This window comes from Hippoglossus hippoglossus, chromosome 18 (genome assembly GCF_009819705.1).
Source record: "Hippoglossus hippoglossus isolate fHipHip1 chromosome 18, fHipHip1.pri, whole genome shotgun sequence".
NCBI lineage: Eukaryota > Metazoa > Chordata > Actinopteri > Pleuronectiformes > Pleuronectidae > Hippoglossus > Hippoglossus hippoglossus.
Window position 1 is genome coordinate 402,519 of NC_047168.1, and position 13,228 is coordinate 415,746.

Here is a 13,228-nt window from a genome sequence, read left to right on the forward strand (position 1 = left end):
TGACTAACTAAAATTAAAGTTATCTCATTATCTACTCACCACTATGCCGATGGAGGGATGAGTGAAGTGTTTGAGTCCACAAAACACTTTTGCAGTTTCAGGGGTAACCAGCCTTTAGCCCAGATGACCGCTTCTTCAGATGTAACAAAGCAACAGAAAAAATAAAGCATGCCTCCATACTGCTCATGTGGTGTCATCCAAGCCCCGACATTCATATTTAACTCGAAAAGAGGTCATTTACACTGTGTTTTAAGCCTAAATGTCCGCTACTGGAAATAGTGAAGCTAGCGGACGTAGCCACACGATGGTGTGCTCTTGGGTACGTGACACACCTCGTAGGAAGATATCAGAGGACATTTAGGCTAAAAACATGGTGTAAATGACGCCGTTTCGAGTCAAATATAAATTTTGGGGCTTGCGGACACTTGGATGACACCACACGAGCGGTATGGAGTTATGTTGTTTTATTATGTCTGAAGAAGTGGTCACAACTGACCTCAATTGTATTGGATTTGGCTGCACCACTGTTTACCCCTGAGACTCCAAATGTGTTTTGGTGGACTCAAACACTTCACCCACCCTTACATCGGCATAGTGGTGAGTAGATGATGAGTGCATTTTCATTTTTCGGTGAAATGAATCCCTTTAAGACCAGCAACATTGACATTACAAAGATGAGTTTCTCAATGTTGCTGAGTTTTCTTCTGGAGCTCTTTGCTGGATCTTGCCTGAAACTTGTCCCTAACCTCTTCCTATGTCAGTCCTGTTATCCCAAGGAGGTGAACTGCTGCTTTTACTATCAGCTGGATCTTTTGCATTTTACATTCCACCACAGCTGTACTATGAATTACTCCTGCAATAAGTCACCAGCTTTTTCTTTTCAACCATTAAGCTTTCTTTTGAGACCTCACTAAATTCCCCTATTGGGCCCCATGGATGTACCTTTTGACCTCAGCTGAAGACACACTTCACCACTCTAACTTTCTGTATCTCTACAACCGATTTCATTACCGCTTATCCCCTGTAGGCAGCGCTATCAGCCTCTCCACATTTTCGTGGTTTACTCTACAGCGTGCACATCTGTGTTGTTCCCTGCACCTTGAAGCTACATGCCCAAACTTTTGACAGCTGAAACACAACAATGACCTCGGTACATAGTCTCTCACAATATAACTAACCCCAACATCCCTTTTTTAGGAACCGCCTCCCCTTGAAATTCTATCAACATTGTCTCAGTGTCTTTCCTTGTCCCATTCACATTCAACCTCTTACTTTGGACATTCACAATCATTCCCCCTTTCAAGTAATTTCTTAACTCCCCAATGCATATATTAAGAGGTACACTGGAGATGACCCCTCTTCAACCCTCTGCCCTACTTGTTCCTCCTACTCTGCTGGTGCTAACTACTTTAATCCCACCAATTTCTTTAAGCTTGAGAGCTTTATTTGCCTGCTCCTCATTATTACACCCCACTAACACATTCTCACCAGACAGCACCATAGCAAAATCAATACTTCCAATGGATTTGTTGATCATTTTAGTCAGCTTTAATGGATTGACCTTACTCACCCCAAACTGGTCACCAAACCTAACAATTTTCTCGAGGCTGCCTGTCAGATGCCAAACTGCTCCTTTTCTTTTCTTTCTCCTCGCTTACACCTTACAACTGTTCCCTGACGATCCTCAATTTTTCTCCTCACTACCCACCTCCATACTTCCATCACTATCCTTCCATTCATAAACTTTCTCTAACCCATTCAAAAAGAGCAGTTGTGCCTCACAGCCGTTCCCTTGTTCCTGCCCACTGAGGAGGCCTACATCCTCCTCCCTGCCATTGGTCTCTGAGAAGTAGCACTCCCATCAGAGTATAAAACAAGAAGAAACTGCAGCGGAAAAATCAGGACAAAAGTCATGTGATATTTTTTGTGTCGTACATGTAGAATGTACGACACAAAAAATATTGTATTTGCGAAACAAAATTAATGAGCTTGTTTAATTGACTTTCGTATTTGCAAAACGCTCTGTGTTTGCAAGTGAATGGTAGGGAATTAGTAAAACAGGTTTATTTGTTGAGTTGTGGCATGAATTTAGCTCCATACAGGCCAGTGTTCGTTTGTATTCAAGTTGAGCATAGAGAATACGAGGAGACCTTGAAGGCAGCATAAGCCGTGTGGTTGTACAGACTGGGAGGAGTGAGCCGTTTGTCTCCAGCGGGGATGGCGTCCACTCGTAGATAGAACTGAATTAGCACTATGCACCGGGGGGTTCAAATGCTGGACTACTCCAGACATCGAGACTGAACGCGCGGAAGAGCAGACCTGTAGCCGCTCCGCTACATCAGGAGGAGCACCAGATGTAGCTTAACTGCGCTGTTAGCATCGTAGCTGTTCCGTCAACTTGAGGGCACCAGTGGGTCCAACTCGTAGACAACATACAGCCTGTGGTAACACATAGATCAACAAAATGACCTCAGCCTCCACCAAAGTAAGTTATCCATACACATGAACCACGCGGGTGTCGCCTCCCGGTGTGAACGGTACCTGCAAATCTGTACATAGACGCTCGAGCTGTGCATTCACAATGAACGCGACGCACGCGATCGTTTGTGTTTATTCGCGCATAACGCTCGCAAGGCGCGAAGAAACACAACCGGGGAGTATTCGTTCGTTCTCCGGAAGAGAGGAGAGAGAGAGAGAGGCAGAGGCTGGCTGGCTGGCTGGCTGTAGCGACCACCGTTGCTGCGTTGTAGATGTTGTGGAAACACTGGGGGGGGGGGGGGAGCGCCAGCGGATACGTGTTGTGGAGAAGCCGGAGAAGCCCGCGCCGTTGTGAGTGAGTCCACAAGCCCACCCGGAAGAGCACACAGCTCGTGGACTTCCAGCGGCTCCTTCAGGTGCCTCGTCTGGATGACTGTTGTTTCCAGCGCTACCTGAGGCTGCTGACCAGTGACCAGTGTTGCCAAAAAATCGGACCAGAAGTAGCAATTGGCTCTCTGAAATGTTGCTAAAAGTCGCTAGATGGCGTAATGACGCCACGTATTACGTCGATACCAATTTGCATACGTCGCGCTGCCCACACGCATCCCATTCTCTTGAATTAGAACCAATTGACCCTTCTCTCATAAGGACTTTGTTTTTGGCCACACGCATGGTGATAGGCATCATAGCATCACGGGTTTCAGGTCTGTGTCTGCCTACAATGCACACTGCCCTCCAACCACATGCGGGTAGATGTACTCTCCTGTAGTCTTAGCTTCTACATAGGTGAGCCGCTGTGACAACACGGAAGTACAATTACACATTGTATCATTGGGAACGCTAGAGCACTAAGAAAGGCAACCGTGACGTCATTCACAAATCAATGAACGCAATTTTGTTGTTGCTCAACAATGAAAACGGAGATTGCCAAAGTAGCGGAAAGGCGCCAGATTTGTTGCTAATCACTATATAAGATTTTTAGTTGCTAGGGAAGGTGAAAATTCGCTAAATTGGCAACACTGCCAGTGACTGGTTTGATCTCTCTCTAGCTCGGGTCGCTGCCAGGACTGAGTTTCTAGCTCACCGCTGATTGGCTGTCGCAACAACGAGTCACATGAGTTTGACGCCTGAGTTTAAATATTTAAACTTGAGCGTCCTAAATTCATCTTTGTATTGACTTTGTATGTAATCGCACAGAAAATTTGCGCTGCGTTCTTTGTGTATACACCACAACCAGCCAATATCAAGTCATGTCTGTTTTGAGAGATGGGTTCAGGAAGTCTTTACATTTTAATGAACAACTTGGATATGCACGTAATAATGTGCATTATAACTTTGTATATATGATTGCCATAAGACTCTAGATGCGCAAAGGTAAATGGTAGGGGTGTAACGGTACTTAAACTGCATCGTTATTGTATTGTACAATTATCATTATTAAATATACGTTCCTTTGCTAAAGTTGTTCCTCTGACTTTGAGATGCACACATAAGTTCTGCACGTACACTTGCTGCATTCGTTTGATAAACGTGTGTACGGAACCGAAAGGCCCTAACAGGAAATTTTGGTTTTGGATACATTTACCGTAACACCCCTGGTAAATGGACACCACTGCCCACATTTGGTTTGAATTTGGTCACCTTTCTGCAACTAGAAGGAAATCCTAATGCTTCACCATACAAAAACATTTAAAATAATGGTAAGCTTTCAGCTTGGGGACAACCATTTGTATCAGGTCCTTTCCTGTTTTTAAAAATGATGGTCCCTTAGCTCAATAAGTTGAAGACCCTGACTGGCCTGCACAGAGCCCCGACTTGAGCCTCATCTGACACCTGCAGGGTGAACTGGATCACTGACCATGAGACGGACCTTTTTACCAAACATCACGGCTCTTGTGTACCTGCAGCCAGGTTCCAACTTTTGTTGGAAAGACATAAATGCCCATTTTGTTGTAATCACATGTGCAATCATCACATGTGGCCTTACTGTTCAAATGTCTGCATACTTTAGGACATGTGCTGAATTTCACACTTTCATTTTAATTGCACATTTGTTCATGTCCACCTACTGTTGAATAAGACAATCGACATGAGACCTGCTTTATTTGTGTGTGTGTGTGTGTCTGTATGTGCGTGATAGGTTGGAGAGATCTTCTCTGCAGCTGGGGCTGCTTTCACTAAACTAGGAGAGCTCACGATGCAGCTTCACCCAGTGGCAGACTCCAGTCCTGCAGGGTAAAGCACGCATGTTATCACTTTTGGGGACATTAGTATTAATATCATTTCTAGGAGACCTATCCTAACCAATACTTAACCACTGAATCATCTTTTTCCCAATTAGTGACACAGCTTTGCTCCGAATTGGACAATGCTTCCCTAATTAACTGGCCACATTATGATACACTGTTGTGGAGTAAAGTTGGTCAGCCCTCAGGGGCCCCCCCTCATGGCCTGGGGCTCCAAGAAGTTGTCTGCCTTGCCTTTCCACAAGCAGCACCTCTGGGTTGAAACTGCTGTACACCAGAAATCCAGAAGTCCAACTTGTTGTTATTGGTTTTATACACTTTACTATACTGATACTACTGAATAATCAATCAGCTTCTTTGGCTGGCAAAAGTAATCTTCAACTGAGATAATACATTGATAAAACTTAATTGTGCAAAATTAACAAAAACAAATTGGGGTTAAACACTGCCGGTTAAAACCTCTCAGCGAGTGGGTTCATCACAGTATCCACACTGGCAGTATCTGTAATAGCTGCATGTAAGATGTATTTCTGGAAACTTCCACACTGCCCAAGTCAACACCTTGACAATTGGGCTCCTGATGAAATAAAGTCACTGTAGTTCCCATCTTCCCTGCAGCGCTCTGACAAAGAGCACAGTGAAGAGGAAGCTGTATGAAGAAGGAGTTCTTCCCACGTCCTCTGATGGGCCCAAGAGGGTCATCAAAAAAGCCACAGTTACTGTTTCCATGGCAACACAGGGCACCCCAAATATCATCTCTCTGCCAACGGCTCAGGTTGTTGTGCCTTCAAGAGTACTGGGCCCCCCCTCCAACCAGGCCCACCTGAAGAAACAAAAGACTGCAGGTGAGTCCAGTAGCACTACAACATGAAAGCATTCCAACCACTTCAACTGATGTAGAGCTGGTTGGAATACTGTTAATGTCCATAGTATGAATAAACACAAATGTATTCAAACCTCTTGGGTTATTGAGAAAGAATCTGAATTTTCTACCCCACTGTATATTGACATTTTGAGTATTGACAAGAGGTATGGTGATTCCAATCGGGCTAGTAGAATCTACACACTGAATTACTCCCACTAGAATTTCAAGTGACCCTTAGTGTGCAATGTATTGATCATTATGCAAAAAAAAGTTTCCCCACAATAATCCCATTCTTTGCATATCTCAAAATGACATGGTTCAACAATTTCAACTATTAACTAGTGATATGGCTCAAGTTTGTCAAAGTCAAAATACATTATGTACATTGTTCACGAACAGTAAAATAAACATTCACCCTTTTGTGTGTGTGTCTGTGTGTATAGATGTTACCCTCAGTGCTCTGAATGACTCGGATGTCAACAGTGATCTTGTTGACATTGAGGGACTGGGTGAGGCGTCCAACTCCAAAAAACTCAACAACTTTGATCAAGGTGAAGTTTGCTGCTCAGACACGGGGGTTGATTTTAGTGGGACTTTGGAGTCGTGCTAGGTTTACAACATCAATTTTATTTACTACCAACCCACAGACATTGAAAAAAGAAAGATGCTCTGGTTCTAAAAGTTGTATCAGTGTATAATCTATAATTTGTGTGATGAGATACTTTCAGATTTCAAGTTCTTACTTGTTATTGTTATGAATGTGGACAGATATGTGTGTAGGAATGTGTTTGTGTGGATCTTTTAGGCGTTGCACATCAAATTTCGTTGTAAAATTTTGTGCAATGACTATAACGCATTCTGATTCTGATTATAGCTGCTCATCAACATTCAGCATTTCACTTGGCCTTCTTTTTGTCAATTAAAGAAGGGCCTGGTAGAAAACGCATACAAATGTTGTCCGAGGTTTAGATTTAAGTACAGTGTTTGTATCTGTACAGAAACACAAGTATTATATTATCACTAGAATTGAAAAATTTGAAAGGATACTCTGCCCAGCCCAGTTAGACGGTAAGTCATGGGACAGTTTTCCATTTTAGCATGATGTTGGACAAATGTGTTGCACTGTCGAATGACAAAAGCAGCATGTTTAGTTTAAAAGCCTCTATGTGCGAGTGTTACTGTCATTATGGAATTTCCATTAAGTTAGATGCATGCATTGTTTTTAACTTAATTTTACAGATTTCAAAGATGCAGTGCCACTGTGACACTTACTCCACCCACCCTAACCCTAACCCCTGAAAGTGGTTCCTGGAAAAGGCACTATTTCACTATTTCCTTCTGTTCGAGTAACATTTGTCAGAAACTGCAGTGGTTAACTGTTGAATGAAAGTAGTCTTTTAAAAAAAGCATAAACATTTTTTTTCTTATTTTTTTGTCAGATCTAAGTCTTTAATAAAAACAAAATTTGTTTGTTTTGGTCTTTTCGTTGGATTTGTTGACTGTAATAAAAGCACAAAATCACTCCAGACTCTCCTTTCATTGAGCTGCTCATGTTTTTTGTCTTCATAGATAACCTGAGCCTGGACTCCAGCCTCATCATGAATCCAAGTGACCTTCCTCTGCTCTCCCGTTGACCTCCTTACTTCCTCTGACTTTCATACGTTGATGAACAAAACTATGAAAATAAGATAATAAAATGGCTGATCTTTTGTGCCAATGACGCAGACCATCAACTTAAGAGTACATGTAGGATTGTTATGTTGGGTCATTCAGGACTTCTATCTAATCCACTACTGTTGGATAATTTTTACTTCATGACAATTTTATTTGAGACCACCTCTTTCCTCACCCAATTTTGCATTGTAGAAATATCCAACAAGTCTAACATTTAAAGGGGAGATTTTTAGATTCATACTTCCTGTGATCTTTAAAGAGAAACTAGGAAATCAAAAGAATGCACAAGAGAACCCCCAGCTTAATTGACAAAGTAAAACACTTGTTTAGTATTTCATGTTCGAGTCAGTCTTAACACATTTTGAAAGTGACTAGTTGCAGATGTTACCACAAGAGTAGTTAGTTATTAAGATTATTTAGAACAGCAAAAACATTTTGGAGGAATTTATGGTTTATTTTAGGATACCTTCAAAGGGAGTTGTCTTCCTTAATCATAACATAAAAGTGTTAGTAGTGAAAAGGACACAAAGTGTCAGATCATTCACAATGTTCTTTTCATTCCAGCCAGGGGCAGTTTCTAATTGTTTTTGAGGCTTTTTGAGAAAAAAGTCATCTAGATAATTCATGTTTTTGTGGAGAGTGACGATTTTGTAAGACTGAGATATTAAAGTGGTGGAAACTCAAAAAAGTGTGGAAGCCAGTTCTCTGTGGCATATATTTAAGTTGTAATTAAAAAAACAACAAAAAGTCGACTTAGTAGCTTTTTTCAGAGCTTTGTGTCTTCACCAATTGATTCAGACTGCCCAGTTGTGGAGATCAGAATCAGCAAAATGTACCTACTGATAAAGACTGTTGGTGGTGAGGGGGTGCATACTGTACTTGGTGTTTTGTACACACAAATCGAATGGAATGCCCAGCCTTTATTTCAGTTTTAGTAAATTATATTACTGACACATTTATGAGTTACTGGACGCTGTGCTTGATGGATAACCATGTAATCATGCAACAGCCATAATCACTTTGTTAAATACTTTGACATCAGTCCATTTGTGCGAAAATGAAACCGAAGCTCATTAAGGTTCTTTGTCTTTTCGGAGGTCTAGTAGCAATAAACCATACTAGGGCTATGATTAGTATTTATAACTTAATAATGGAAGTTGAGACACCAACTAGAGAGTAGGTTTTGTTGTTAAAATTGTAAATACAAAGTGCAGCTCTGCTTTTGTCAGTTGTTGCATTAAACATGACAATTCTGCAGAGCGACTTTTAAATCATGCTTTAGTCTTGAGTTTTGCTGTGATTTTCCCCCTTCGAAGTAGCTGTTGGCTTCTTTTAAATTCAGTTTAACTTGCTTGAGTTTGGCTCTTCACAATGTCTACTCTTATTGTCCTGTACAGTTAGACCCAGTCTGCCTTGCACTGAAGGCTGGATGATGAAGACAAGGTTATATATTTGTCTGCATTTGTTTGAAGAATTACAAAAACTACTGGACGGATAATATGGATTACCATAACATGGTGGAAATATGGTTTTTCGTTCATGAAAAAAACAATTTTGGTGGAGATCTGAGATTTTTTTCACTTTAACACTGGGATAGGATTTTTTAGCAACATTTTTGTTGATTTCTCAGGGAATAAATTCATGAAGTTGATGAAAAACAAAACAATTTATGATTTTGTGCAATTTGGTGCTGATCCAAATGAGAATCTGGATCAAGTGAATTCAAATGTAGATTCATAGGTGAACTGTTGGCCTTGGTTACTCAAGTGGTCACAAACGCTTAGTAAAAAGTTAAATGCAACCCATTGGGATTCGATGTTTTAAAAAACTAAAAATACCCCATCGCCTGATGGAGAAGACCCTGTAAAGCTACAAAAGAACATTTTTATATTTTTAATCATGAAAAACTAAAAAACAAGCATGCAAGTTCTGTTTTTGACCTCAGAATTTAGACATGTTCATATTTATTGCCTTGTTTTATCTGTATTAAAGGGCCCATATTGTGTAAAATACATTTTCTGGGCTTTTACTATCCGTAATTACTTGAAGGGGGTCGGTAGGTACCCACAAAGTATGAAAACAGTCACGCGGACTTTTTCCCTCCTATTAACTATCCCTGCCCTGTGGGTAAAATCCGGAGAATTGGCTACGGAGTTTACCCGCAGTTTGCCTTACACACATGCACATCACAGCAGAAGTTCTGCGTTCACAACAGCAACAAATCGTCCACATTATTCAGGAGAGGTGGAGCAGAAAGAGGCAGGAAGCAAGGTATTAACTCTGCTGCAGAGATTACAGACACCTGTGTCGGCTCTCACATCACTGAGGCTGAGGGGTAGAGCGGTCATCCTCCAACCAGAAGGCTTGTGGTTCGATCCCCTGTGCGTGTCACCCCTGTTTAACTGGGAGATATTTCTTTTCTTTTTCTTCATTTTTGCATTTGTCGCGTGTTAGAAGCGGCATCAACTAAGCTGTTTACTACCACCACAGAAACGACCACTACCTCAAGGTACACCGTGGTCATAGGATAGCTAGCAGTGGCGGCTGGTTAATACAGGGCGCTGCCCCCTCCAACTTCCCGAGACAAAAGAGCCTATATATAAATGTTTAACATAATGCAATTAGCTAATAATAATTTACTTGTACAATGCTCCTGGTAGACAGTTAGCACCTGTGAGCATTCAAAATATAAAAAAAATATAATCTAATGTGATTGGTCTAGAATAGGTATTGATTTGCTAATGCTGCGAGCTGACTGGTAAAGTTATGGAGACTTCAAGGGGAACTGTGGCAAATCCAGTCATTTCTTGACAAAAAACACCCCAACAAGAAAAAAAGGATAAAGGAACTTGTTTAATAATTACAGATTCAGCCGTGCCTACGAATGTTGGATGCAAAAATCTGGGATTCATCAATATGTTCTTACCTAAATTTGTTTGTACTCTGTAAACAAATTGAGAACATCCTCAGACCATGCATACGCACACATGATGAAGGCTCGGCTGTAGAAACAAACTAAATGCATAGTATAACATTTATTATAAAAAGCCTTTAATGGACAACAATAATTTCATTTACTAATGCATTGACCAAATGTATTAAATAACCATATGACCACCTCATTATTTATTGTCATAATTAAAATCTTCAACTATACCAGTTGAGATAGTTTACTTAGTTTACAATAGAGTATATGAGAATGTTCATATTGAAATGTATCACTTTTGGCTTTAGTTATACACACACGCGCCGTGATGGAGCTCACATTTGGGCAGCTCAAGGGTCGTTGGACGTGCTTGGACACAGCTGGCACCTTTATAAACCTGAGAAGGTGCAGAATTATCCTGGAAAGCTGTGTCCTGCACAACTTAGCTATGGCTCATGGCATTCCCTTAACACCTGGAGCAGAACCACAACCAGACCGGCCCGAAGACGCATAGCCAAATGTGGGGGCTTCCTGGCAGGGCTGCAGTGCTGGCTCCCTACGCCTTTAATGATGGTAAGTTAAAATACCTTATTGAAAAGTGTATACTATATAAAGTTGTGAAATAGTTCCCTTTTCCTAATGGGTTCATCCTAAATGTTCTGAAACAAATTACACGTACACACACATACTCAGTCATGCACTTGTTTATTTGCGAGGACATCCAATAACTGTTTCAGTGTTTCATTAATGTTTTCTATTCCTGTCGCAATTCCCTTCACTGAATCCAGGAGAGCCAGCTGATTCTGTACAACCTGGTGGTTGGAACAAAATTGGCTGGTGTGCTCATGTGATGGATCTAGCGGGGAGTTTGCGCACGCACTTATTTTGTGCAGAGAGTAAGAACGTTTATGCGCACATATTAGTGAACGAGGCCCATTGTGTCTAAGTGACTGTTACAACTTTCATGCCATTTTTCAGAGAGGTTTTAGGTCTTGCACCCCCGTCGTTGTCCACAGTACCTCCGTGCCGACACTTTGAAATAGCAAACAGGGGAAGCAATAAAAGACATAACCTACACCACATCCAGTTAGTCACCTCTGTTTCTCATAACAAGAGCAGGAGAAGCACGTGTAAGCTCGTCACTTGCTGGCTGCTGAATCTGTAAATTGGGTTGGTCCGGACTAAGCTCTATTATCCTCTTTCTTTCTTGTTGGGGTGTTTTTGTAAAGAAATTTACCGCAGTTAGCCCTGAAGTCTCCATAACTTTGCCAGTGAGCTCGTAGCGGAAGTAAATCAATACCTATTCGCTGTGATTAAATGTAGGACTGTCTGGGGCACAGAGAGGCTGCATCCCGTGGAAAATCTGCAACAACCAATTAAAATGCAGCCTCAGGTCTCGTGGTTGCCAAAAATGTCAGGACCCCCATTCATTTCCATTTGGCCGGAGCCCCGCACCCGGAAGTATATGTATTTAGACAGAAATTAACCAAATACAAATTTGAAAAGAACTTATATTGAATGCTTATAGGCGCTTACAGTCAACCAGGAGTATTGCACGAGTAATCTATTATTATTTAATTTAATTATGTTTATTAGTATAATAAAAAAATTACATTTATATTTTTTCACTGCCATGATGGAGATCAGCACCCAACACACCCATGAATGTCTGTGTCAGTCCGATATGGTGAAATCAAAATAATTTCAGATGATCAAAATGAACTGCTGGGACAGATTTTATTGACCAAAGGCTGTCAGTTGCAGACTGCTGCTGTGGTTTATCCAAGGACGTAGAAGATGCGGACTGAAGGCACACTTACCTGCGCCCAGTGACTGCTACAGAGCGCTGTCTTTAAAACGTTGGTCTAGCCATCATGTGCATTTCTTTTGGAAGAAGTAAAAAAAGACACAGCTGGTTATAGGATGCGTAGTGATGAAGTAATGATCACGGCATCTGGGTGAGCCATCAGCCGTTTGTCGATGACATCATGCAGCCTTTCAAGCGCTACCTGAGCCTTAGGTTGTGGGGGAATGTATACTGCCATAATTGTTATTATTGTGAATTTTGTGAATCCTTTGGAAGAGAGAATGTTCTGCACCTTTATAGTGAGGAGCTCTAGGTCTGGGCAGCAGTATTTGTAAATAAATGTCTTTACCCTGTTTTTCATGTAAAGACACAAACCTCCACCCCTGCTGTTCCTGAAGTCCCTTGTTTGGTCCACTCTTTAAACAGAGCAGCTGGCGTAATTCTCATTCTAATCTCATCCATCTTGTTTGTAAGAGACCTGGAGTTGGCGAGGAACAGACATGGGTGCGCTGGTCTGTACGGGTTAGCCTTTAGCCTAGTGCGTAGCCTGGCTTGCTTCCCGTGTTTTTTGTATCCTCTACCCTACCGCCTGCATCGTTTCACTTGTGAGCCTTTGTTACATCCAGACTGGATTATTGTAATTCCTTATTATCAGGCTCCAGCAGTAAGTCGTTAAAGACTCTGCAGCTTGTCCAAAATGCTGCAGCACGTGTCCTGACAAGAACCAAGAAAAGAGACCACCTTTCTCCAGTATTAGCTTCGCTACACTGGCTTCCGGTTAAATCTAGAATAGAATTTAAAATTCTTCTCCTCACCTTCAAGGCCCTTAATAATATGGCACCATTATACCTCAAAGAGCTGATAGTACATTATCAACCCACTAGAGCACTGCGCTCCCAGAATTCAGGCTTACTTGTCGTCCCTAAAGTCTCTAAAAGTAGAGTAGGAGCCAGAGCTTTCAGCTATCAAGCTCCTCTCCTGTGGAATCATCTCCCACTTTCAGTTCGGGAGGCAGACACCATCTGTACGTTTAAGAGTAGGCTTAAAACCTTCCTTTTTGATAAAGCTTATAGTTAGAGCCGGTCCAGGCTTGTCTTGGATCTGCTCTTAGTTATGCTGCTATAGGTCTAGAATGTCGGGGGACATATGACACACGGAGCTACTCTTTCCAGCTTCTACTTCCTCTTCTCAATCCTTATCACATCAAAGAAATTAATATCTCATCAATACAT

General features: G+C 41.6%; 1 protein-coding gene across 2 annotated transcripts; it reads left to right on the forward strand.

Annotated features, from left to right (window-relative positions):
* Positions 1-2,146: 2,146 nt before the first annotated feature.
* On the forward strand, positions 2,147-7,742 carry LOC117751976 (chromatin complexes subunit BAP18-like). 2 transcript variants are annotated; one of them, XM_034569095.1, is made up of 5 exons: positions 2,147-2,485; positions 4,619-4,713; positions 5,325-5,569; positions 6,033-6,140; positions 7,159-7,329. In XM_034569095.1, the coding sequence occupies exons 1-5, from the start codon at positions 2,465-2,467 to the stop codon at positions 7,221-7,223; spliced, it is 534 nt and encodes a 177-aa protein (XP_034424986.1). In that variant the 5' UTR covers positions 2,147-2,464; the 3' UTR covers positions 7,224-7,329. The 2 variants fall into 2 exon arrangements, with proteins under 2 accessions (XP_034424986.1, XP_034424987.1); XM_034569096.1 differs by having other exon boundaries at positions 2,150-2,485; positions 5,343-5,569; positions 7,159-7,742.
* Positions 7,743-13,228: the final 5,486 nt, after the last annotated feature.